This window comes from Teleopsis dalmanni, chromosome 2, assembly GCF_002237135.1.
Source record: "Teleopsis dalmanni isolate 2A chromosome 2, ASM223713v2, whole genome shotgun sequence".
Classification (NCBI taxonomy): Eukaryota; Metazoa; Arthropoda; class Insecta; order Diptera; family Diopsidae; genus Teleopsis; species Teleopsis dalmanni.
The window spans coordinates 224,071,701-224,098,058 of record NC_051847.1 but is presented as its reverse complement, the minus strand read 5'-3'; the positions used below and the strand labels follow the sequence as shown (position 1 = coordinate 224,098,058).

The 26,358-nt window shown below is 30.9% G+C and overlaps 2 protein-coding genes across 2 annotated transcripts in view; both read right to left on the bottom strand.

Moving 5' to 3' along the window:
• LOC119679075 (sodium/calcium exchanger 3-like) overlaps positions 1 to 9,966 on the bottom strand; it is a 21,683-nt gene extending 11,717 nt beyond the window's left edge. The window contains exon 1 of the mRNA XM_038091229.1: positions 9,713 to 9,966. The gene's annotated coding sequence lies outside the window, so the exon portion shown is untranslated. The remainder of the gene's footprint in view (positions 1 to 9,712) is intronic.
• Positions 9,967 to 16,244: 6,278 nt separating this feature from the next.
• Positions 16,245 to 20,276, bottom strand: LOC119677501 (sodium/potassium-transporting ATPase subunit alpha-like). The gene is made up of 8 exons (XM_038088869.1): positions 20,049 to 20,276; positions 19,698 to 19,973; positions 17,846 to 19,618; positions 17,568 to 17,783; positions 17,411 to 17,505; positions 16,819 to 16,993; positions 16,537 to 16,769; positions 16,245 to 16,463 (listed from the first exon to the last, which is right to left on the bottom strand). Exons 1-8 carry the CDS (start codon positions 20,169 to 20,171, stop codon positions 16,343 to 16,345), a joined length of 3,012 nt encoding a protein of 1,003 aa, XP_037944797.1. The 5' UTR covers positions 20,172 to 20,276; the 3' UTR covers positions 16,245 to 16,342.
• Between the last annotated feature and the right edge of the window lie 6,082 nt (positions 20,277 to 26,358).

Genomic DNA, 26,358 nt, shown 5'->3' with positions numbered 1-26,358 from the left:
TATCATACTGGTATGTCATACGAGAGAGAAAAACGTCGTATGACACACAGGTATGATAGTCTGCCACCTTTACCAACGTGTTGGCGTGCTCACCAAAATTTTGGTGAACAGCTCTCGCATACGCGTTGTGTATGATAGTCTGTCACCCCTAACGATTCATACGTCATACAAGAGCACTTTTGCCTTGCAAATTTATTGTAAGCAGGTGGAATATGTAGAATTATAATATAAATTTAATATGTTTTTTATTATTTTATTATTAATGTATTTATTATTATTATATTTATTGTTATTAAAATTACACTTATAAATTTGTTAAGTATTTAATTGTATCTTAGTTAAAAAAAATATAAATTTTTACATAAAATTCTTATAAAAAATTAAAATACAATTAAATATTTTATGTAATATATTAAATATTTTATTTAGTTTATTAAATATTTTATTTTATTTTATTTTAATTTATGAACGATGATTATAAGTAAAATTTTTTTTAAAAAAACATCTAAATATAAACATCGTTAAATTTATGATCTAAGCCCAGTAATAAAAAAACATATTGAAAATTGGTCGTAATACATTAATTAATTAATTAATAACCCAAATTTAAGATATAATACTTTGTATTCTAAATATGCTTTTCTTTGTTAAAACTTGTTATTAAAATTTTTAAATGTTAATAACTGAATGTTAAAAAATGAATTTTAAATGTTAATAACCTTTAACTAACAAATATATGGAAATGATCAAATTTCTTCAAAAACAATGAAGATATATACATTCTTATGTATATATATATATACATTATTTGTATGATCTATTTATGAAAAATTTCTTAAGAAACTTTACAGGTAGTGAATGAAATTAACTACGGTCCTTTACTGATCTTTTCATTTTAACTACTGTGCTTAATGACCAATAAACCTAAAAAAAATATGAATATGGATGCAGATAAAGCCTTTTTAGATGCTTTCATCGAATGTTAACAAAAGTAATCGCTGATTGTGGGATATCCAAAGCTGTGAATATAAAGATCGCAAAAAAAAAAAAACGCGGCATATATAAAATATACAAAATTATAATCAATTATAAGCAAAGCACAACCTATACGTTAATTATCAATTTTTTCAATTTTAAAATTTTATTTTAAACACACAAATTTTCACAGCACTACCCACAAAAGCACTCTTCAAAAATTTTGCTTACTCTTGTGTGTCATACCTGTTCAAATTCGGTCGCTAGAAGAAATTTGAGCAAGAGAGAGCGCAACTCGTATGACACACCAGTATGATAGTCTGCACCCCACTTTAAGCTGTGTTTTATGTATGTGTGTATGTGTATATGCGTGTGTACGATTTTGCCTGTGTACGATTCTTTGAAATAACAGTCAAAAGAATGCAATACTCACACGCACTCACTTACTGCTTGCGGCTGACAGCAAGATATGTCAACTGTTAAACAGTTGATGTGGATGTGGATGTGGATGTTGATGAAGTGTGGTAGAGTGAGTAAAGAAAAAAGAAGCGCTGATGTAGGTCCATGTCTGCCGTAGTGTGTCAGGCTTCAAATTGAGCTGTGCACATTAGCGGAAAATGTTTATTTCCGTTGTTAACGTTTAAATGTTTTGTCATTTTTGTTATTTTTGTTATTTTTGTTATTTTGTCTTGAAAATGCCATGAATTTGGCAAGGTATGAAAATTTGTTATAAGTTTGTCATTTCCGTTATATCCACCATAATGTGTGCATGTGAGCATGTGTGACTAAAACAGTCATTATTGTGACTTAAATGTATTACTGCAATCGTTATTATTGTTGTTGTTGTTGACTTTGTTATATAGCTTAGTTGGTAGGTTGGGTTGGGTAGTAAAAATGTTAAGGATATTTGTCTTAATTTCTTTTCTTTTACATTTTTTTGGCTTCTTCTTTCTTGAAATGATACATATACATATATCTTTTTCCTTTATGATACTAAAATTCGAAACATTTGACAATAAAGTGGATTTCACACGACACAAATAAATTTGGAAATATCCAAACCTTTAAGCTCACGTACGAGTAAACGAAATATATTTATTTCCGCACATAACGCAAAGCACCTTTAGAATGAAAACGCACGCACGCACTTACGCAAGTCTCACACTTGGTACTCGCACGGACAGAGTACTTAGTAAGTAAATACATTAGTGCTTTAGGATATGTTTTGAAGAAAATATAATATGTATATTTCTTTTAATTTTAAATTTAAATTTTTTTTTATAATTTTTTTGTGTATATTCAATCCCACCAATACATTGCTGGAGAAAGAAATTTCTATTTTTAAAACCAGAAAAATCAAATAAACTGCAATAAAAATTCAGAAAAACAAAATTTTGCCAACAACATTTTTTGCAAACGACATTTAACCTATTCTGTCGCTTACTTTTATTTTCGTTTTAATGCCCTCAGGCGTTTCCTGCGATATACACAAATTAAAGATGATGACGACGACAATTTATGGCTTCTTCTGACTTGCTCCCACCTTAGGCAAGCATTATTTTGACTTGACTCGGTGGTGGAACTCGACCATTTTAATTATGACTTTAGTTAATTGGAATTTCTACCTTGAAATTGGATAATAAATACATACCTACTATTTTTGCCGAAGGACTTTAATTAAAATATTACAAAACTGTTGACATTAACTTGGATTCATATTGTCGCGTAGCAATGTAGCAATGAAAGTCTACCAAACTGGTACAACGTGACGTATGAGTAACAACATTAAAAATCATTTTAGAATACATTATTAATCATACGATATACTTGCTGTATTACTGATACTGTATTGCGATCGTTGTATGCAGTCAGTAGTTGAAATTAAATGACAAGAAAAATGCATTCTAAATGGAGCTTAAGAAGCCATTCGTTATGCTTCAGTTTCAATGGACGTTTCAGCACAATTTGTTAAGCAGAGTTGCTATGACAGCCACTTGAGAGAATTGCTTTTCAACAACGATAAACTACAAATTTCTTTAACTTCTCCTTGAATTTTATTTCTTTCATATCTTCATTTTTGGAAAAAGTTTGAAGTGCCAAGAAAATCATTTGCGCTACTGTACTTTTGTACAGATTCTACTACAATCTACTACAATCGACTACTGCATTTTGCAATTTGTTTGAGGAACGTGAATTTACTTTAAGACTGCAAATCAAACAAGAGTAAAAGTTCCTTTTTTAACTTTCAGATTTAAAGTTTTATGCGCTTTTCATTAAATAATAAAATTGCAGCACCTTGTTTCTTGCTTGCTCCTTGCTACCCTACTCATCCACTTCTTAGTGCTATGGAGTATGGTTCTGTACCTATTTACACTTACTTGGCTTTGCACATTTATCAAAATTTGCACAAAGTTTTTGCTGCATTATTTTTTTAAGCTATCCGGAGATATTTGCGTTATTCGATACCTAAAGAGCAGCAAAAGTGCACTGAAGCTTGTTTAAACTTAAATAAACACGTAAGGGAACTTGCACATTTCACATTTCACATATTGAAAATTATACAAATATTTAGTTTTTTTTGGAAAATGTGAAAAATTTTGTTAATGACACAAAAATAAATTTGGAAAATTATTTTTTTTTCAGTGAAATTGTGCAGAAAGTGCAGAAAGAGTAACTAAAAACCAGATGTGAACTTTTAGTTATTTTAGCTAAGCATTATGAAGCTTAGCAATTTATACTTTACCAAAAATAGTAAATAAAAACCTGAGAGATTAAAGTGAATATGAATTTATTGTGATTTTCACGGTAATGGAAAATGGTTAAATACACATAATTTTTTGAGTGGTATCATCTCCTTTCAAAACGATTCAGGCGCCACACTCAACAAAGGCACTATATCTTTTCTATTTATTTTATTTTTCTCACTATTTTTTTATCTTTAGAGTAGAGTCCTTTTACGCAGCGTGTTCAAAATCAGTCTTACTCACATTTGAGACTAATGAATCTACGTAGAACTTTCTTCTCACACGCAGCTGAGAGATCAGAGTATTATTTGTTGGGTACGAAACTGTAGTCCAGTAGTCATACACGATATTTCATTAGTATAATACGTCTGCAATGATTTACGTTATTTGCAATACCTTTAAAATTCATATCGGTATAATCAGTGATTGATGCTCTATTGAAACAAGTTTTACGGGCACTAATAATATTCATAATGACATTCGCCTGGATAAACTCTGAGAGCGCAATTGCTCGCACTCTACCTGTAGTATATAACTTTAGATAATAACCACAACCACTACAACACTTTCCAAAAGAATCTACTCAATGTGTAGAACTACAAAATATTGAGGCCATCCGAATTCTGTGGTACCAGATGTACACCTCTAGTCGAGTTGTGCAAGCAAAACTCACTAAACGGTAATATTCCAACACAATGTGAGGTAGCATCCAATGGACTTAAATAACAACTTACAACAAGCATGTATTCAAAAAAGTGTATTAAGAGAGTTTTGCAGAGATCAAAACTATGATAATCAGGTGTAATGTTCAGACAATACGGTGGACCTTGCACTATCATACTATAAAAACTTCAATGAAGTTCCGTTAAGTTCATCTCAGTCATCAAAAATGTGTGTGGTATGCCATTGTCATATTACAACACAACTCCTTTTCTGTTCTGTTTTTTTCGCTTTTCCTTGTATCTTTTATTGATTGGATGAGTAGACGGGGAGCATTCTTGACATAGAAAATTCCGAATCGCTTCCGGGTACGGTTTACATTAACAGGATCCTTACCGTAAACCGCATAGTTTTACATTTCTATTATAGTAATAAACCATCAGAAAGTGTATTTCTTCAGATATTTCACTCATTTTCAAATCTCTTATGGGAGCTGACACATATATTTTAAAACATGTCAAACATATTTTCGTTTGACATAAACGGATTAATGTTGTTAGATATATGAGCACCAACACCATCTAGTGACAAAAACTGGCGGATATATTACCTAATATACCATATTACCTAATATAACTACCTAACTCTAATTGAGCTTATTACTAATACTATTATAGAACTATTAATATGTAGATTACTTTTCTCCAAATATTATTATGGACAAAAGACACAAATAGCTGCTAATCACTTTCGCAATTCAGAAACACAGAAATCTGTTAAAGTTTGAAATAATTTGACATTACAGCAGCCACAGACATTATATTAAACCAATTTTAATGCAAAATAAATCATTTATTAATATGTTAATAAAATTTCTCTTTGGGAAATTCCTTCACTTCAACCAAACTTCTTCACTTTCAAGGTTTAACCCTTTAGCACGCACACATAATTTACATAAAATTTCTTAAACTGTCAAATTAAATTAAATCAAATATATAACTTTTGTTATTTTAATACATGAGTTTCAGTTTTGTTTTATTTTTTATTTTTTTGATTTTCAGTTTTGTTAGTCGTAGCTTGAAATTGAGGTTTCTTGAAAGAAAAAACTTTTTCAACACTTCAATTTGACTAACGAATGAGGAAGCAAAGGTCTCGAAGCTTTGTACTAACACGGCTATTCATCAAATTATTATTATAACAGTTAATAGAAATTTATGCAAACAGAAGAAGAAGTTCGCATGTATGTGGCAGCATGAGAGCGAGTGTATTGTAATTGTAGGTTCTATAGCACAGCAGTCAGTGAAAAATGTCTTATTGGCAAAAGTGGCAAAACTCACACACACACACTCATACAAAAAAAACAAGCAAAAAAAGTTTTCTAAGAAGTTAAAACCACAACTGACATTACCACTGCTACCGCAAGCACGAACACAAGCACGACCATTGTTTGACACAACAACAACAATAATAAAATTGCAAGGAAACTAAAAAAAAGCAAGAAATAGAAAAGAATAAGAAGCATTGGTAGTAAAAGTGTGTGCGTGTGTGTGATACTCGTATTGAAATAAGCAAAATCCTGCTTACAATTGTTGTGTGTCTTGTTATTGTTTTTATTGTTATTTGAAATTTATTTTATTCTTCATTATTGTTGTTTATTCACTGCAACGTATGTCAAATACGGTAAACTAAATTCAGTTTTGTTATTGTCATTTCTATTGTCCAAATAATACCAAAAACAACCTAAGTGCAGTAACAATGAAACAATGAAAAAGAAAAAATAATAAATAAACAAATTTAATACGAGCACATGTTAATATGCAAATATAATGAAAGAAAGGAAGACACAATAAAAGAAGCGAAGTTTAAAAAGAAAAACAAAAAGAATAAGGAAAAAATGCAATTAATGCTGTCAAAGTTTTAAGTAAAATAAATATAACTACACAAAGGGATATACGTGAAGAAAATGATATGAAATTTTTATCAAAGAATAATAGGAAACAAAAAGCAAATAATAACTATGTGGTCATAGAAACGCATGAAAAAAGGAAGTAAAACAAATAACAAAAAATTTTCATTAAAAGCAATTTAGCTATCGAATGTTTCTTCATAAGAAAAGTAGTAATTGAAAGCAAGGGCATAAACTACAAAGAAAATGAAAACAAAGCAAACATTTCTAAAAGCCAATTGAAAATAGGCTTTTCTAAGGTTATTCAAATAGAACGTAGTCTATTGACAAAAACCGGTTTGATTCCACACTCATTTCAGTTCGTTTCAGTTCGTTTCAGTCATTTGAACAATTAAATATGCCCAAAGAGTTAGAACAACAACAAAAATAACAAAAAACTTCGTTTAACGTTTGATGAACTGATAGTGGAAGGCAGACAAGATATCACGCTTGATTACTCATAGATAACCCACCACGCATAAACTGTGTGTGTGAAGAACACACAGACTTACACAATCATATAGCCTGAAGTCAGACATGTCAAACGACCTGTTTTTACTATAAACGCGCCCCCTTCATTTCTACAAAAAAATGTTTGTTTCTGTTTTTTTTTTTTGCTAACTTCGACTAATGGAGCAAATTATCAACAAATTATGTTTGTCATTAAATGATTTCGATTTCTCGAGGCTAATAGGTCACATACTTGTTTTTAGTGGGTAGTCCTATTAAACGATTCTGCGTTTCATTTTTTCGTATTATTTAGTAAATTAAGATTGCTATGCAGACTTATATATTATAATGATGAAAATGGTTATAGTAGTTTTTTTTAGAAAAGTTTTATGAAATGAATCTCCTCTTTTACTAAAAAAAGTTTCTAACTTATTTAATAAATTTGTTGTGTACATTTCACAATTCGTCGTAGTCGTTCGCGATCACTGGATCCCAACAAATAATTAAATCATTGACCCAAGTTGTATGTAACCGTTTTTATTGCTCTAAATTTTATCAAACGCAAACACAATTACTCTCATAACAATAATACAATACAATTTAATTCCAAAATAAACTGACATTCTTAGAAAATTATTTCTAAGAATACTAGATTCCATATCCACAACATTGCCCACCTCTTAAACTTGTTCGCCCCGAACAATTATCACCATATCAACACATCAACCAATCAAAGATGAAACTACTTCCGTATTCCGAACTATCCGTTCACACGCCTTCCGTCGCTGCCTTTCAACCCTCGGCATATAGCCGCTCAAATGCTCGCTTCAGCCTTCCCAAGTGATCGTCAAAATCATTGTCAATAACATCAAGGTACCCTAAGTACTTCTTCCCAATGTAGTCCTTTTAAAATGCGTTCCATGAGATGCTCAAACGTAGCAAGCCTAGATATTGCCCTCTCTTTACGTTCCCCCACCTGTTCCTCCGTATCGAAGGTATATCCGAATTTTTTATGGTTCTTTGTCTTCTCTTTCTTTTCTTTTTTTATTTTCTAGGTTACGGTTTTTCCTTCTTTCCCTTTTCATTCTTTTTTTCCTTTTTTTCTTCCATTCGTTACTTGAATCAATTTCCTTTCCCTTTATTCTTCTATATAATTGCCCTCGAATACTCCGGTATTCGCCATCGCTGACATGAGCGGTCTTGTATCACCCTTCTACTACATCCCAAGCCAGTACTCATTGCACCTTCCATGATGTAATGGTAACCAACTACTCAATTATATGAAGGTTCATATAATATTCCATCTTACACTAAATGTAAAAATTAGTGCACTAAAATTAATCTTTGAAAACTATTCCAGTGTGGCATCGACCAATAAGAGTAAATACTAATCTATAAGGAGAACTCAAAATGTAGTTCGACTTCACTTTTTAATTGCAAAGTATTCAACTTTTATTCAAATTTAAGGAATACTCAGTTTTTCAAATGATAATGCGACTTTCTCAATTTCTGGTACAAATGAGGTCCATCAATAATTTCCTTAATAAGCCACCGTTTCGCAAACTTCCTAGTGAAAAGCAGTAAGGTGCTTTCTATCAATGGCAACTACATATATGTATATCTATTTATTTATTATAATTGAAAGCATTTATGTTATATGGACTATTGGCATTATTCTTTTATTATTACATACTGTAGATATGTATTAAAGATTAAAGAGGATATTTTATATACATATCAAAAATCACGGTTTTTTTTTAAGTTTTTATTATTTATGAAGTGAACAGGATAACGTAGAAAATATTAAAAAAAGACGATTTTGGAAGATCATTAAAAATATTGAAATATTGTTTATACTTCTTATTCCTATTATGTGTTCAAGTCCCATGTGGTATTGTTTTAGTTGTGCTTTTTCATACATATTTATACACACATATACCGAAATATCCATAACGATAGTTAGTAGAATTAAAAAATCCTAATGAGTTGGAATAACAACACATAATCATACAAAATGTATTAATAGAAGGCTTACAACAGCAATAATCTTCCTGTTGACAGAAGTCATTATTCTTGAAAACATAAGAATATATCCTGACTATGCAAGATGGTGTTACCAGCCTAAGAAATTACTGGAAAATCCCTAAAAACACTGTTGATAGCTGCAGTAAACGTTCCTAAGCTTAAGAGACTACCGTACTTCCATGATTATTATGGCAAACTCTAAGTAAAAAACAACATCATCATAATATGGAGAATATCAGTATATTCAATATATATTATTAACTAATAACAACCTAATAGAGAATTGGAATACCGACCAATTCTCGAAAGTATAGAGCAGGGAATACTAATACCCAGCAGACGACATATGAGAATAGTTCAAGCTATGATTATATGATTTTCAGTAGATTTTCATGAAGTACATATATGTAATTATACTTTTTGATTGCAGTTATGGAGATGACGAACTGGTTTGTTTTTACCAGCGTACGCTTTACTGCTCTAGGGGCCTTCTTTTTTGAGGTTATAGGTCAACTTCAAAGCCTCCCCTAAGAAATATTTTAAGTTTTTCCAAGCTAATCTACTTAGACAAGAATTATAATAATATAATACTAGTAATATAATGAAATATTTTGTTATTGAATATTATTAAAATTATTAAAATTTATAATAAAATAAATTTCGTTTCAGAATATCTTATATGCATTATGATATCATTATGTTACAATAACGTTTGTAATATAATATATAACATCAGTTTCATTATAATAAGGCCAATATGTTTTACTACATGTATGAGTTTACTACCCATAGGAGAACATTTTTTTGTCATTAAGAAAAAAACCATGGATTCCTTTAAAATAAAAATTACAAAAGTGGCCATAAATAAAAAATGTATAAAGCATGCTAAAAATAAATGAAAATCATAATTTACCCATAAAGGATGCTGACATCCTTAGCCTTATTTTCGATAGTGCTTCGCAGTGTTGTTGTACTTAATGAACTTTTAGCGGCTGAATTGTTGTTGTTGGCGTTTATGGTATTGTAGTTGTAGTTGGTGTGCTGACATTATTTGCACATTTGCTGTAAGTTGCCAGTGCTAGTGCCAGTGCCAGTGCCAGTGACACAGTTCGGCACAGTTGTTCGGAGCAATTCAGTCGCCCAGCCAGTCAGTGAAAACATTAAACGTAAAAAATGTATAACCGAAATATTTCCAGATATAACAACAATAGCAACAACAATAGCAAAGAAGTTATTTTATGCTGCGGTTGCAAAGAGATATCAGCTCTTTTCCTTCGTTTACTTTGCGTTCCTATCCAGAATGCAGTCGCAGATGCATACAAAGATATCAAACTACAAATTTTGAATGTAAAATGCGGCTACAGTTGCGGATGCAGATACTTTTGCTGGCAAAAAGTTTTATATCATGTTTAACTTTATATTTTTTCTGCAGTTTTATTTTTCGTATATGTCTCCTGTTCAATTTTTGTTAGATTTGATTTTAACCCGTTTTTTGTGAATTTTTTTTTTGGATTATCCTATTTAGTTGCGTTGTTGTTGTTGTCTTCGGTAGCCGCCTTTGACTGTGTGCAAAAATTGCAAAAATGGCTAAAAATGCAGCACTGCGCCTTGCGAAACTCTCTGAGGCTGTTGAACTACTGAACTGCTGAACTGCTGCCCTTTACCCTTTAGTATACTTTTAATGTTTTTGTTTTTGTTTTTACTTTTGCATTTGTGTACAAATTTCGGTTTTAAATTTTTTTATAGTTTTATAGTTTCTGTTTTTTTTTGTCGCTACTTGCCGGATAAACCGGCCAAAAAAATAGTTGTTGTTTTATTGTATTAAAAAATGTATGTGGGCCACTACAAAATAGGTTCAGAAGTCGTCGACCGTACCAAGAATGAAAAGTGGCACAAATCTATTTAGTAAACTTTTCTTTTTTTAATACAAAAAATATCCTGTTTTTCGGTAAACACAAAATTATTCTAATGCAACGCCCGAAATTATGTTATAAAATTTTTGAGCACTCATACGCACTGCACAACACTTCGATGGTTTCGATGGCTCCGATATAATGCTGAAGTCAATATATTTTTTGTCAAGTTTATATCATTTAAATTTTGAAATAACTTTAAACGATAATTACAAGAACATATATTAGAGTTTTAGTTTTTAATTTTATTTTATAACATAAGTAACGTATATGGAACGCGTATTTCACTTATTTTGTGAATAAACGATGTACTCCGCACAATCATTAAACTTGTTTTTGTTATTTCTGTAAGCGAAATTTTGGCGAAGGAAATCAAAGAATTTTGTTGCAGTGTAGGTGGTCAACACAACAAATTTACAATTCAGATTTTTTCCTAAAATTTAGTACCGATAAAAAGCAAACCGAACTTACCAGCACGGTTCACTTTCAACGACTGTCGCTTTCCTTACTTGTGCTTGGCACAAAAACGAACAACCAATTCAAGCCAATTGCAATAAAACCTAAAAAAGGACACGAAGTGCAGACCCAAATTTAACAACACGAACGAGCCACACTTCCGACACGAACGTACCATAAACAAAACTTACTCAACTGCTCAAGTCTCAAGTCTCAATTCGCGAATTAACTCAAAGACCATAGCGCTGCAGCAATGCGAAGGCAGAAAACAAAAAGATAATTAGGAAAGTGACTCAATACGTTTTCGCTTTTAATGCAATTTACGCTCGTAAATTGCGTGTGCAAGTAGAACTGGAGTACAAAAGTTTCTATGCATGCGTTTGTGCGTTTGTTTGTTTGTTTGTGTAAGTGTTTAACTTGTTTTGAATTTATATTTTTTTCTTCCCACCCATTGCTGTTGTTGTTACTTTTCATAATATTATTATTAAAGCACTACACTAACAAGTATACAACAACAGCAATGGCAATGGAGGTGTTTCGTCTTTTTCTTTCATTTTGTTTATTGTTTTTTTAATAATTCTTTTTGTTTCTAAATTTCTTGCCATAATGCAAGTATAAATTAAATCAGATTGGGTTTATGGTGCGTTTGCATTATTTCCATGAGTTTTTTATGCATTTCTATAAATTTATATGAGTTTTTATTGCTTATGCAAATGTGTATGCGCCATAAGTTATTTTCTGATTAACCTGGATTTTTATATTTTTTTCTGCAGGCATTAACTCTTTAGGAAAAGTGACTTTATTAAACACCATAAGTTTACATCGAACTCAAGAGTACACTTCAGCAAAATATGTAATCAAACTATTCTATTCCATTCTTTTATATATCAGACAATCCTTAAAAACATATATACGATGATCTAAAAAAATTAATGTTAATGTTAAATAAAATAAACTATTTAAAAGTTAGAAGGGTTCGAATAGAAATGAAAAGATAACAACATAAATTTTTGATTAATTTATTGAAGTTTGGGTGACCACAAAACGTACTTTTGAGCCAAGCTCTCATCATTTTAGAAAATATTAATCTTAGAAAATATTCGAATTTTATATTTAGTTTATAGTCCATATATAAGTTGTTTGCACTACAAGTACTTGGTTCAACGAATTGAAACTTAATTCTTGAAGTTTCCTATTTTTATTTCAAAGCTATTGTATTTACAGAGCCTTCTGTTATGCATATTTTAGTAAGTAAGCAAATTATATTTAGACCATACTCGAAACAGCGTGATATAACCAGGCAAACTTCAATAAATTAACTTAAATTTTTATGTTTTATTTTCTATTCCAATATTTCCTTCTAAAATTGTTTTGGTTTCTTTGACTTGAAATTGATATACCCTTTCAAAAAAAAATAAATAACACAAATTGATTGAAAAGAAACAATACAATTATAAACGGTTCAAGTATTAATGCAAAGATGTATACTCAAGGCCTAGATATATCAAAAGTCATAGATGTCATCAAAGCTTGATGTTGCAGCTGTCTTTGTTGGTATTAAAAAGAAAATTGCGAAAATGGGCTTACTGGTAAATGAGGATAAAACGAAGTATATGCCTACTGGTAACTGATAAACTGGATACTGGTAGAAATGTACGTCACTCGGACACCGCGCTGGTGGCTACTGACTATACTTTTAAATCTGTCAAAGATTTAATTATCCTTGGAACCCCCATAAAAAATAACAACGATGTCATCCTGAATATCAGACGAAGAATCACCATTTCGCAATAGGTGCTTCTATGGGATTAATAAGCAATTGAAATGTAGAGCATCTTTCAATAGTCAGAACTGAGTCTCTATAGGTCACTCATTCTCCCCATGTTTCTGTATGGCGCAGATTTATGGACACTATCACAAAATGATGTAATAGCACTAGAAGTTTACGAGAAAAAAGTTCTTTGCAGTTCTTTGACATTCATATAGTTCAGTAAATTAATATCCAGCAGCTTCGCGGGCTTTGTCATATCGTGAAAATTGATGAACATTTTCCAGTGAAAAAAGTATTTGAAGCAGTAGGTAGTGGAAGATGACATAGAACGTGTCTCCGATAGAGTCATCAAGTAAAGAAAACGTAATCGCACTTCAGGTACGAGACCGGAGAAAGCGCGCATGCTGCAGAGGCGCCTAAGTGATGCATCAGACCGATATTTGGTAACGAATTATTATGGCCATTTTAGTAAGTAAAAAACTCAGAAGTACATTGTAAGTAAGAACTAATAACTTTTTCAAAAATGTTGATAAACATGACAATTGAACTTTTAACGTAATAGATAAAAGATTACAAATATTGGAACAGAAGGCAATGTAACTAATGCAATCTTCTTCTTTACTGGATGAAATGCACATTAATGTCCAAAGCACTTTTACTCAATAGTGTCTGTAATCACTGTAAAAAATGTTCTATGAAAATAAATTATTTAAGCGACTTTACAGAAGTACCATATAATTTGAAACAAACAAAAAAAATTTGAAAAAGAAAGCAAAAAAGTAAACAACAAAAATGATGTCAGCCTATAGATTTAAAAAAGAATAATTCCAGCCAACAGATGTTAATGTTATATAGGGCTAAGTAGACATTTGAGAAATAAATCCCTCTCTAGACAAACAAACATCACGCCCTACAAGCATCTTATCCTGTATTGAGCAGATGGAGTATTCAAAAGAATATTTTCTCGGAAGATCTATGGTCCCTATGGTCCTATGGAAAGATGCGCTGTAAGAGTTATACAGCAACATCGACATAGTTAAGCGTATAAAAATTCAGCGACTTCTTTGTTATTATTCGGAAAATTAACATTATTATTATTATTACTATCTAAATTCAATTTTATAATTATTATTTAAATTCAATTAAAATCAAAGTTTTTTTTAATTCTTAGAAATAAAGAAATCAGGAGGGTAAAAATTAATAGTTTGTTAATAATTATATTTTAAAATTATTTTCAAATGTTAATTATGTTATTTCATTAATTAAATAAATGCTGTATTAAATTTCGAAAGCCACTTAACGTATTTCAAATAAGAATTTCCTCTTCAACTAAATTAACCTAAGCGGCCATTTTCTATTTAAGCGAAAACATATTTTCCTAACTGCATTGCTACACCCGCCTAATTCGTTTAAACATTCTTCAATTCATATTGCAGTTATTACTTACACACACACGCTTGTATATATACACTCATCTTCCACTCAACACTTTTACCACAAACATCCGACAATACACACCCACACACATCTACTCACTCATGCTAGTATTAAATCTGCTGCATATATTTTCAATGTGAGCTTAAAAGATGCTATACCAACAACAATAGCAACAATAATAATTCGAACAAACTCAACGCATATTTGGCAAAAAATGAGTAAAGACTTTTCTGCCCTAATACACATTTTTCTTGAAGAGAAAATTCAATGTAGTGGAAATACAGGAAAATTCAATTGAGTTAAAACATTATTTGCTCTTAAAAGATTTCTCTTCGTAATATTGAATAAATTCACTTAAATGGAAATGAAGAAATAAAAAAGTATTACCAGTCTCATATTTTGATATGTATTCTAAATAATTTAATAAAATTCAGATAAAATTTAATTTAAAGTTATATTTCTATTTTAGTATTTATAAAAAAAAATGTATACTTTAATTTAAAAAACATAACTGAATACAGCGAAATATTGTAACATTCTATGCGAAATTGCGAAATATGTATAGAATTTATTGCTTATGAATTCTCAGAAATGGACGTATTAATGTAATGTATTGTAATGAACCAACCTGTAAATATCTTCTGCTTTGCACTAGTGCATAACCAAACGTCCCTTCCTTATACGCCTTTGTTCCGGAATTGACTCAGGCCATCGAAAGAAGAGTTCTTTGTGATTGTGTAAACTACAGACTCAGATCATGTGAGAAACACTAACATAACTTCTTAGTTCTTATTTCTTTCAAGTTTACTCAAATAGGGGAATAGTTGTTTTCACTTGGTGGGAAATATTTCACACGGCATGTGCCAATGCTTGAGAGCATAAGGTTTAAGCCCACTAATTCCTTTTTATGATGAGGATAATGGCAAGCTTACATTCGTCACATATTCCGGTTTACTTTCGGTTTCGCTATCTTTTTGTTCTCCTTTCTGCATCTCATTACTAAAATGAAGTTTAAATCGCTGAACCTTCAAGTTATGGGGTTATAATCTTCCATATATGTATAATCGAAGAGGTGGTTTTAGTGGGTTGAAATCTCACATTGTAGCTTTCGATGCTTTCCATCCACCTCAAAAAAAATTTGCATAATCCTTTGACTGGATACAACATATATAAAAAAGAAAGTAGTATGTTCGTAAAATAATGAGGCGAAAGAATATTTGACCCCTCTAAAATCATTACTTTTCTAATCACTTGCGAAAATATAAAATTTTTCTTTATTTTCCAATACTTCAAATGCATAGTGCCACTTCTAAAATTTCTGTAATCTTACAAATAATTAATTAATTTATTATTTATAGCTAAAAAACAAAATTAAAAAACTTTATCATAAGGAAATCCAATTTTCCAATTTTCGTAAAATAAGAATGTATATATTTATATACCAGAAATGATGTCAATATTCAATGACGTCAATCTGAATTTAATTTGATACCAATTATCAGAGATTTTCTATTTTTAAGCAAAGATAAAATAAATTTATGACAAAATTTCTTAAATATAAAACCTTTATGTATGACGTTTCTAAATATAAAAAATTTACTGGCCAGTATGGACAACTGATAAGATCAGTTCACTATAATTGATACCACGAAATATTTTATTTATTTTCGAATCAAAAATATGGTATTTGAATTTTAATTTCCTTATCAACAGCAATCAATTTGCAGAGTGACATCATAAGTCCATAGCCTTCAGGTAATCCCAGTTACTAGTAGTTGTAACTAGTTGAAGCTGATCGTGAGCAGTTGTGAAGAAAGAGTAGCCATTGATTACTTTATAACGAGCAAAATTTATTTTTTTTTAAATTTTATAAATATTTTTTTTTATTATTCTAACGTAAAATGCAAACTAATCCATAACGAAATTATGCACAATTGAAATAATGAAATAAAATATATTAACAGAATCAATAATAGGTCTCCCTTTCCACCCAACCACCTGGATTACGACGCATGATAAAACGACGAGTTTCGTCATAAACGAAAATAAGTACAGCGAAAGGCATTGCTGGCAGCCACCAAACAAAACTAAAATTGTTCATTTAATTTTTACAAATCACGATTTTATTTATATGTATATTCGGATAAAAACAAAACTTACTCAAGGGGGTAAAAATGTAGAGCTACATCAACACCTGGACAATAGCATAGAAATATGGCTAAAACTGTTTCAAATACGAGTGCGAAATTAAGTACCCAATTGGTCATGCCCTGTTGGAAGATACTATTCCTGCGTGTCTTACATATGATCAAATCCGCCCACTGTACAATCACTATGGAAACGAAGAAAGCAGTGTGACAGGTGTATTCCAATTCTTTTCGCTGATTATAGGTCTGCAAAACAAATTTTATAAAAGTTTCATTAAGCATGTAAAAAGCTTACCCATTCTTGACCATATGAATCGGTTACATCGTTTATGGTCTTTGAATCCCACTCGTGACGTAAACCTAGTAAACGTTCAGGTAAAAATCCATTATCTGCCATTATGACGAAATAAGTGAAAAACCCAGCAGCTGCTTGCATCATTCCAATTTGCCCATAACTCATAGATATAAGTCTGCAATGTTGAAGTAATCAAGTTAGTATTACTCTTCTTATTAATATGATAATAAGTTAATTATATCCCAAAAAGGAATACGTACGATGTTAAAAAATCATTTGCATTATCTAAAACGGATTTAAATCAGTTTCATCATTATCTCAAAACAAGATAAGAAAACACAGCAAAATCTCAGCCAACATATATCCCAAGTTCGGATAAAAAATAAAAAAGTTTTGGTTGGTTGGAATGTTTTGCAGTTAGATGGTACAAAGTCTACCGTATTGTTTAGACCTTTCACCATCTGCTTAGTTTTACGCAGTAGACCACAGAAGTTCTATACCGATAGAATTATGAAGTCACCCGTACAATGGCAAAAGGTGTTAATAATAATATAATAAATAATAATGTCAGTTTTCCTAAAATATTGCTCACCTTTTGTTCACCAAGTTATCACGGTTAGGGTTTCGCGGATGCCGTTGCATGATATCACTCTCAGCTTTTTCATATGCCAGCGATATGGCAGGCACCTTACAAATATGATATAATGCTTATAAGGAAATAAAATTTTTAGAATATGTAACCGGCTTACCATGTCGGTACCCAAATCAATAAGTAAAATAGCAACAGTACCCAATGGCAGTGGAATATTAAAAATAATAAATGCTAAAAATGGTGTTATCTCTGGTATATTTGAAGACAATGTATAAGCAATCGATTTTTTCAAATTATCGAATATTATACGACCCTCTTCCACACCAGTTACAATTGACGCAAAATTATCATCCAATAAAATCATGTCGGCAGCCTAAAAAATTTGTAAGTAGTTAATATACAGTAGTTTGTATTAATTAATTTTTAGTGGGTTACCTGCTTGGAAACATCAGTGCCAGCTATTCCCATTGCTATACCTATATCCGCCTTTTTCAAAGCCGGTGAGTCATTCACACCATCTCCAGTAACCGCAACTATTGCACCAGCACGTTGAAATCCTTCAACAATCATCAGCTTTTGTTGCGGTGATGTTCGTGCAAACACTATCTCCTTATGATAACGTAAAATAATATCCAGATCGGTTTCGTTCATACCACGTAACTCAGAACCATGCACCACTATTGCAGTTGCGTCGCGTGGGCTCACTTCGGAAACACGTTTATTTAATCGATCTGCGATTTCATTAACTGTTTCGCTTTTAGGTGATATGATGCCAACTGATTTTGCGATTGCTTTAGCTGTAATTGGATGATCACCAGTAACCATGACTACATTTATACCAGCCGAACGACATTTCCTTACCGCATCGGGTACCCCCGGGCGTGGGGGATCAATCATTGAAATTAGACCAACAAACCGCAGATTTTCAAGAGGAAAGTTCGGATTTTCTGAATTAAATTGGTAATTAGCAGGAAATTCCGAAATGGGGAAAACATAATCACAAAAACCCAAAACACGCTCTCCCAACGTTCCAAGTTCCATATAGGCTTGATGGAAAGCGGCTCTTTCTCTTTCATTAAATGGTTCATTAGTGCCATCAATAAAAATTGTTGAACAACGTTCCACGATATTTTCTGGTGCACCCTTCATAACGAGAACGTATTTTGCATCTCCGTCCGAATTGGTTTCGTGTATCGAAACTTGATATTTGTTAACGGAGTTAAAAGGTATTTCCGTAACTTTACGATTCAGTTTCCTTATGGCTATAACATCGCCTAGTATCAATTCCATCGCGCGCAGTATGGCTGTTTCCGAAGCATCACCTGTCACGTCCCGTTTCATTACTGGCAATTTATCTTGTCCTGGCTTGAACTCTGCGCGATTGCACAGAACAGCTACACGTGAAAGTGCTTGAAAGCCATGTTCCCTTTTGTCGATCACTGCACCTTTTGATATATCAACTTCAACTATCTTTGCGTTATACCACATGTGGGCAACTGTCATACGATTTTGGGTAAGAGTTCCGGTTTTATCGGAACAAATTGTAGATGTCGAACCTAAAGTTTCGACGGCTTCCAAGTTTTTTACCAAACAGTTTTTATGTGCCATACGCTTAGCGGTGAGAGTTAAGCAAACAGTGACAGTTGCCAGTAAACCCTCTGGTACGTTTGCCACAATGATACCAATTAGAAATACAACAGCATCCAACCAAAAGTATCCCATGCATAACGCAATAACGAAAAATGTAATTCCCAGAAATAATGCAAATGCGGAAATTATAGTGATAAAATGGTGGATTTCTCTGGCAATAGGCGTTGTACCTTGCACTATTCCTGAAGCCAAACCAGCCACTCGGCCCATAACAGTACCATCTCCAATACCGATGACTATACCTTTGGCTGTTCCCTCTATCGCACTTGTAGAAAAGAATGCAACATTCTTTGTTTCTAATGGATTTTTATGCTGTTGATCTACTGAACGATATTGCGGTTCCGACTCACCAGTTATGGAAGAATTGTCAACCATAAAATTGCGTGACTCAATTATACGAATATCTGCTGGTATGCGATCACCAAATTTTACTTCTACAATATCGCCCAGTACTACATGTTCAGCAGTTATTATATGTTTCTCACCATCCCGTACGACAGTGGCAAATTGTGGTATCATGTTTTTAAAAGAATCCATAATTTTTGAACTCTTCGACTCCTAAAAGATAGTTAAATCAGTATAGATATTATATATACATTTATACTAGCGATAATAAATATGGGTATTGTGGACACACCTGATAGTATGAGAAGAGGCCTGTGACTATAACCACACCAGCGAGTACTGCTCCTAAATACAAATAATCATATGGTAGATCTTCATCTTCATCATTTTGTAGATGTTGGATGATATAAGCGACTATACATAGAATAGCACCAATCCAAAGCAATAAGGCAAAACCACCAAACATTTGTTCTAGAAGTCTGACAAAAGCTGAAGTTTGCTTTGGTGGAGACAGTGCATTCCTTCCATCGCGTTTTAAATTACGTTCCACAATAGCCGATTTGAGTCCCTATTGTTTTAGGATATACAATCATTTTGCACATCACAATATTAATATATTGCATGACTGAGTTCTGATACTTACCACTTCGGGGTCAGATTCAAGTCTAGCATACAGATCATCTAACGGAATCAAGTGGTGATCGAATTCAAGTTCACGCTTTAGTTCGTTGATATGCTCTTTGGATTTTCGATTTTTTCCAGACATTTCTCAAAATTATTTCTATTATCTTTAAATGGAGATATATTATACCAGATATATACTCCCAAAATTTTTTATTTGCTTACATTTGTTTACGATTTCAAAACTAGAAATTAATTGGTTGCTTGTGTTTTCTTGTATGCAATAAAAAGTTATACATATTTCTAAAATCAAAAATTTGACTTTAATATAGTACTGACCTTAAAGCTGCACTGAGATCTTTTATTTTACAAATCGGATCTAACTAAACGGAAGAAGATACAACGATCTGGCCTCATCAGAATTTCAGCTGCCATCAAAAATCAGTTTTTTATATTATTTGGGGATAGATGTTATCAGTCTAGTATTCTCCCCTGGTGCATAATAGATAAATTTTGTTGAGATAATAACGCCGGCCATAGCAATCAATCTTTTACCCTGCCAACAGCGTTTGCTCAGGGTATCTTTCCTTCAATAACAGCTTCTTTCGGTTACAATCAACTGTTGTAAAGATTTAGTTCTGTTTGATCTTGTTCCGAAATAAGACTCCAATTTACAAAATAAATGGCTAATTCGATTCTTGTGAGACTGTTAACGGACTCACTGAAATCAATTCTTATGTGACTTATTAAGCCCTACCACAAAGTCAAAAAATATAGAGTATCAAAATGTTACTCTATATGGTTGTTTAATTTGAATTTATATTCTAATACCTTCCTTGTTTTCGAATACAATTTGTCGACGATTTAAATCAGTGGTTCTTAACGTTTTTTGTTTTTAGTAGGAATCACAAACTTTAAGAATAATAAACAGTATGATTATTTTAATATGCTTTTTATGCATCTATGGTATAATGTATAATGGATTCTATAAATGCATCAGCACGTAATATAGGCTATAAAATATATATATAATTATCTGGGAATTTTTTGTGCTTATTTTCTAATAAGTGAGGTCGCAGTGGATAAACTACAGGCAATGTATCCATACCTATTAAATTTGATTTACAGATCTATTTTAACCATTGATTAAAATTAATAAATAAAACATTTTCGATATATAATTCTTTACTTAGTTATTGATATTCTTTTCATGGTAGGTAGTACATATGTCAATTTCCAAATTCATCATTTACAATATACAATATTTGGTGAGCTTTAATAACTACATTCTAAATCAGGTCATCTTCACTTAAAGTTTCGGGATTTATTCTGCTTTTCATATATGTAAATCTAATCCAAAAAAGAAATATACAATATAAGTGAGATTTTGTCGTATATGGACTCACACTTAAGTCTGTATCGTGTTACGTCGAAACCATTCAATCTAATAATAATTATTTTGGTTATTTACAACACATTCGGAAAATATGGATGACAAGAACGAAGAATAGGTACATTTAAAATAGTTTAATAAGAAAAAGTTATGTACTTATCACACATACAAGTAAATATATAAATAAATCCACATTAAAGTGCATCCATAAAGTAAAGTAAAGTATCTACGACATATAGTACATATACAATAATTATGAGTTGTGGAAAGTAGTTACTCATATAACTGGTAATGACCGTCATTGTATCGTAATATGTAAAAAAGTGAATAAAATTGTAACTTTTCTTTACTTCCATTCCATTTTTCATCCCACTCTATTAACTTCGTTAAGACAGACAAGAGGCACTTTAATAATTTCATTTATTTGGGGCTCAACATCAACCATTCACAATTTTTATTTTTTCCTCCTTTTAGCTTTGATTTAACCGAAATCAACGTGAACCCATAAAATTTAGTGAAATAAGATTTTAGCTTTCCTACTCTTAATGGTCTTGTTTATGTGCTAAGTTTATTGTTCTTGACTAACAAGGAAACTTGTTGGATTCGAATAAAAGAAAACCATTTGAAGACAAGAACAAGACAAGGACAATAGAAGTGTATGCTATGATGAGGAGATTTGTTTGACGATGACGATGATGACGACAACGACGATGTGTGGTGATGTGAACATTTCCACATGCCTCGCCATACATAACTTTAGAAGGATATACACAAATATGCATATTTGAATATACACTCACATGCAATATACAAGTTGGCAGGAGTAGAGTATTCTTATCTCACAGTCACTGTGCAACTGACTGTGAAAGTCATCGATTAACAGGATATAAAGAATGACGAATACTAAAGAATAACTTAGGCATTGCCATTGCAAATTTGCTTTGACCGTTCTTAAATAAATTTCTTATTTGTTATCAGTTTTTTTTTTTGACATATCCTTTTGATATACATATTTTACCAAAATGTATGCTGTACTTTCTTGTGACGTCATTTGTGTGAAAATCAATTTAAACTAAATTAGTATAAATTGATACAATGGTACGTTTCAATATTTCTGTAAATTACTAATAATAGATATTTACTTTTAATTTTGCCTGGATTTTACTTTATATTTCATTAAATTGCTTACATTCCACACAAAGCTGTTCAGGTTTAATATCAAACCTGTTACTGGATATTAATATATAGCAATATATTTTGGATACTTTCAAAATTTTTTATTAATGGATACCTTGAAAATGGATACCTTTTTTATTTGAAAAAAAAAAAACGAATTCAATAGCTTAAAATACTCTCATAAGCAAATCTTACAAAGAAACTGCAAATCTATTGCAAATACTTTAACATGTTTCAGAGATAAAGGCGCTCTAAAGCATTGTAAACCACAGATATGACATATGAAACAGCTACAAATGCACTGTGAGAGCATTAACTTAGTACTTGGTAACTTGGTATTGGTATTCTCAGTGATAAGTAATGATAACGACTTAGCAATTGAAATGTGAATTGATGAAAGAAAAAGTACTAAAGAGTATAACATACCTGCTTATATATATATATAGCAATGTTAGATCCATTACCTTCTTTATAATTTCAAAGAACCAATAATTTACAGAAAAAATTAACAAAATTGACAAATAACAATGCAAAAATTGACCACACACATCCTATATTCTTCTTTAATTTATATCAGTTACTTTCGCAAGAGTTATTTTCCATCAAATTTTCAAGTTTCTATAATATCATCATCACTCTTAATATGCAGCCCGGAATGGTGCAGTATTTCCTTAAACAAATCTCTCACTCATTTTCGGTATATTTTTTCAATCATAAGTTCTTTCCCTTTTTATGTTATTAATTACAATATTATATAATATCATCTATTAGCAAACACTTATACTATGTGTTGCCTCCATGTCATGCGTTGGGATTCAATGACTCTTACAACGTTTTGACCATTTTCTGTTAACTAAGTACTCTACATTTATATTCCTAAGTTCGTTATTCTGTATCTTTATTTAGTAATTTTCTGTATTTCACCTTTATTTTACTTTATTTTTTTTTTTATATTTGTTGTATTTCATAGAAATTCATACCAATTATATTATATACATAAAGCTTATGCTATGACATTTTAGCCGTCTGTCGCGACTATTTTATTGCTAAAAGTCTTCTGGGTTCCATTGGAGACTATTGGTTGTTATAATATTTTAAAAATATAGTTTAATAAACTCAAAGTACAAATATCAGTATAAAAATGTATATATAGGTTTAATCAACAAATAAAAATATATTATATTATACTCATATTATGCTCGAAAGTTTGTTTATTAGAATAAAAGAATAAAATAGACGGGGTACTGGCTCTCAGTAGAGCGAAGCACTGCAAACGTAGCTGATCTTTTGTTTCCTTCACCTACCTTAAAAAATCAGAAGACATTCCGCTTATTAAATGAAGTCCAAAGTTTCAGCTATTGAGGACATCCTAAGATAGAAAGGTGATGAGTATTTAAGGCGCAGCAATATCTTTATCACCCTCTGATTAGTACCTCATCCGTCTCCAAGCAGAGTCAATGGTAGGATGGTAAATTTTGTGTATTAATATATAAAAATTTAAGACATAGCATAGGATGGATAAAAATATCTTGGATACGAAATATTCATGCTTAGATAACTTGTATAAAAAGCACCAAATAGAAAAGATTACTTCAATATCGTTAAAATTATTGTATAAAAAAAAAATTAACTGTATAAATTGTACTTCTATATTCGTTTGTAAATTAATTTGATCTTCTGTGGTGAGATAAATATCGAAAGAAATGATAAATGATCTACCTAGAGATATTAATTACCCTTTAGCCATAGACAAATCGACCGCTAGAATGTTTAAATCACTTATAAAAAACATGATCAGTTGATATCTTGTACATTTTTCCACCCCTGCCATACAGATTAATATCTAATAGCCTAATAACCATAAGAATCTCTGCTCCACTCTTAATTATGGAAATGGGTTTAAAGCAGTAATTTCAATGATACACCATTTTTCTCATATATGGTTCTAAATAGACACTTATTACAAATAAAAGTAACAACTGCAACTAACATTATCCAATTCTTATACAGTCGCACAGCATATACAAATTTGTTTATGCTGCTCCTAATTCAGCTGTGGCTTTCTCCAATTGACGTGTAATGTTGCAAAACATGGACTCAGTTTATATTGCAGTTACATTTCTCTAGGTCAGCCTCTGAATGTTCCATTACAAGAGCTATCGTATATTCACAGAATTTGCTACTAGAATGCTTCTCTTTTTTTGTGCTTGCTTGACTTCTAAAAAACTTATGAAATCCTAATTAGAGATTCAACAAATATAATGTTGGTGTTTTTTGTTGGATGTTGTTGCTTTTTGTACACAGTTTTTGTATTTGTATTGTTGCTTCTTATTCTGTTGTAATTCTCAAAAACAACAGCCCTCATTTTAACTATGTCTGCAACTGAATAATAATTTAACATCAACCTTGTAGAAACTTTCTGTTTAAACACTTTTAATGTTAATAGTAGGTCTTTATAGTCATGACTGTAAGAAAAGCAGATGAAACGTTCTCGGGCTATAACTTTTTATGGGGAAAATATTTAAGAAACTTTCAAATTTAAGTCTTCAAATAATTTAATTGCTTGAATTTCATAAAAAAATAAATCATTTTTGTGTTTTTATCGTTTTTTATTATTTTTTTATTTTTCTTTTTTGTATTTTTATTTAATTTTTGTTCACTTTTTATTTGTTTAAAACTACATATACATTTACAGCGGAGGGCGAAAGAACAAAAAATTAAAAATGTTTGTTACTTGGTTTTTCCTTTTACTTTTCCTTTTCTTTATTTCATTTTATTTTATTTTATTTTATTTTTGTTTATATATTTTTATTTAAAGGGCTTTTTTTACTTTTAGTTAATAAAGTTTTATTTTTATTATATTCAATTTGTTGTTCTCGAGGTTTTCCGTTCAAAAACTTTTATTATAAATAATTGTTATTTATAATTTCATTACATAATCATTTTTATAATAAAATTTAAACAAATTTTGTTATATAATTTCTTTTTTAATTAATTAATTAAATCTTTAACAACTAAATTGTTGTCAATAACTAACATTTTCCAGCTTTTTATTTATCAAACTTTATCATCAATTATCAATCGTTCATTAATCATCAAAAAATCAGCAAATTCGAGAATAAAAACAACTTAATTCTTTAGTTTAATTTTTAAATTTATTTTAATTTTATTTATGAACACGTTTACGAAATTTCTTTTTCTTTTCTTTTTGTTTTTGTTTTGTTTTGTTTTGTTTTGTTTTCTTTTGTTTTCATTGTATGAATTTTTATCTCTAATTATTAGTTCAAGTAATAAATAAAATAATTTCTTTATTCTAAAATAATTATGTGGACTTCTAGGCCTATTTTTGCAAGGAAAAACTTTCGAACTAAAAAGAGAATGGAAATGGTTTGGATGGATGGCTTGGATTTGACATATGACATAGTTATATGTTTGGAATTGGGGTTTGTTGGTAGTTGGTATTGGGAGAAATTTGTATCAGAGATATAGTAAGTATCATAAATAGTGCGGTAAGGTACACAGTCAAACAAAGTTAGATAATTAGCGAGCTAGAAAATATACAATATATAAAAAGTAGAAGCAACAATAACAAACAATTTTTATTATAATTTTTAAAATTAGTTCTTTATTAAATTCTATTAAATAAATTTGGTGGCGAGCTTATGTTATGCTTATGTGTGTGTAAAGGATGTACATAGATGTGTTTGCTGTTGCATTCGCTATTGCTGTTGCTCTTGCTGTTTCTGTTTCGGTCTCTGCCTGT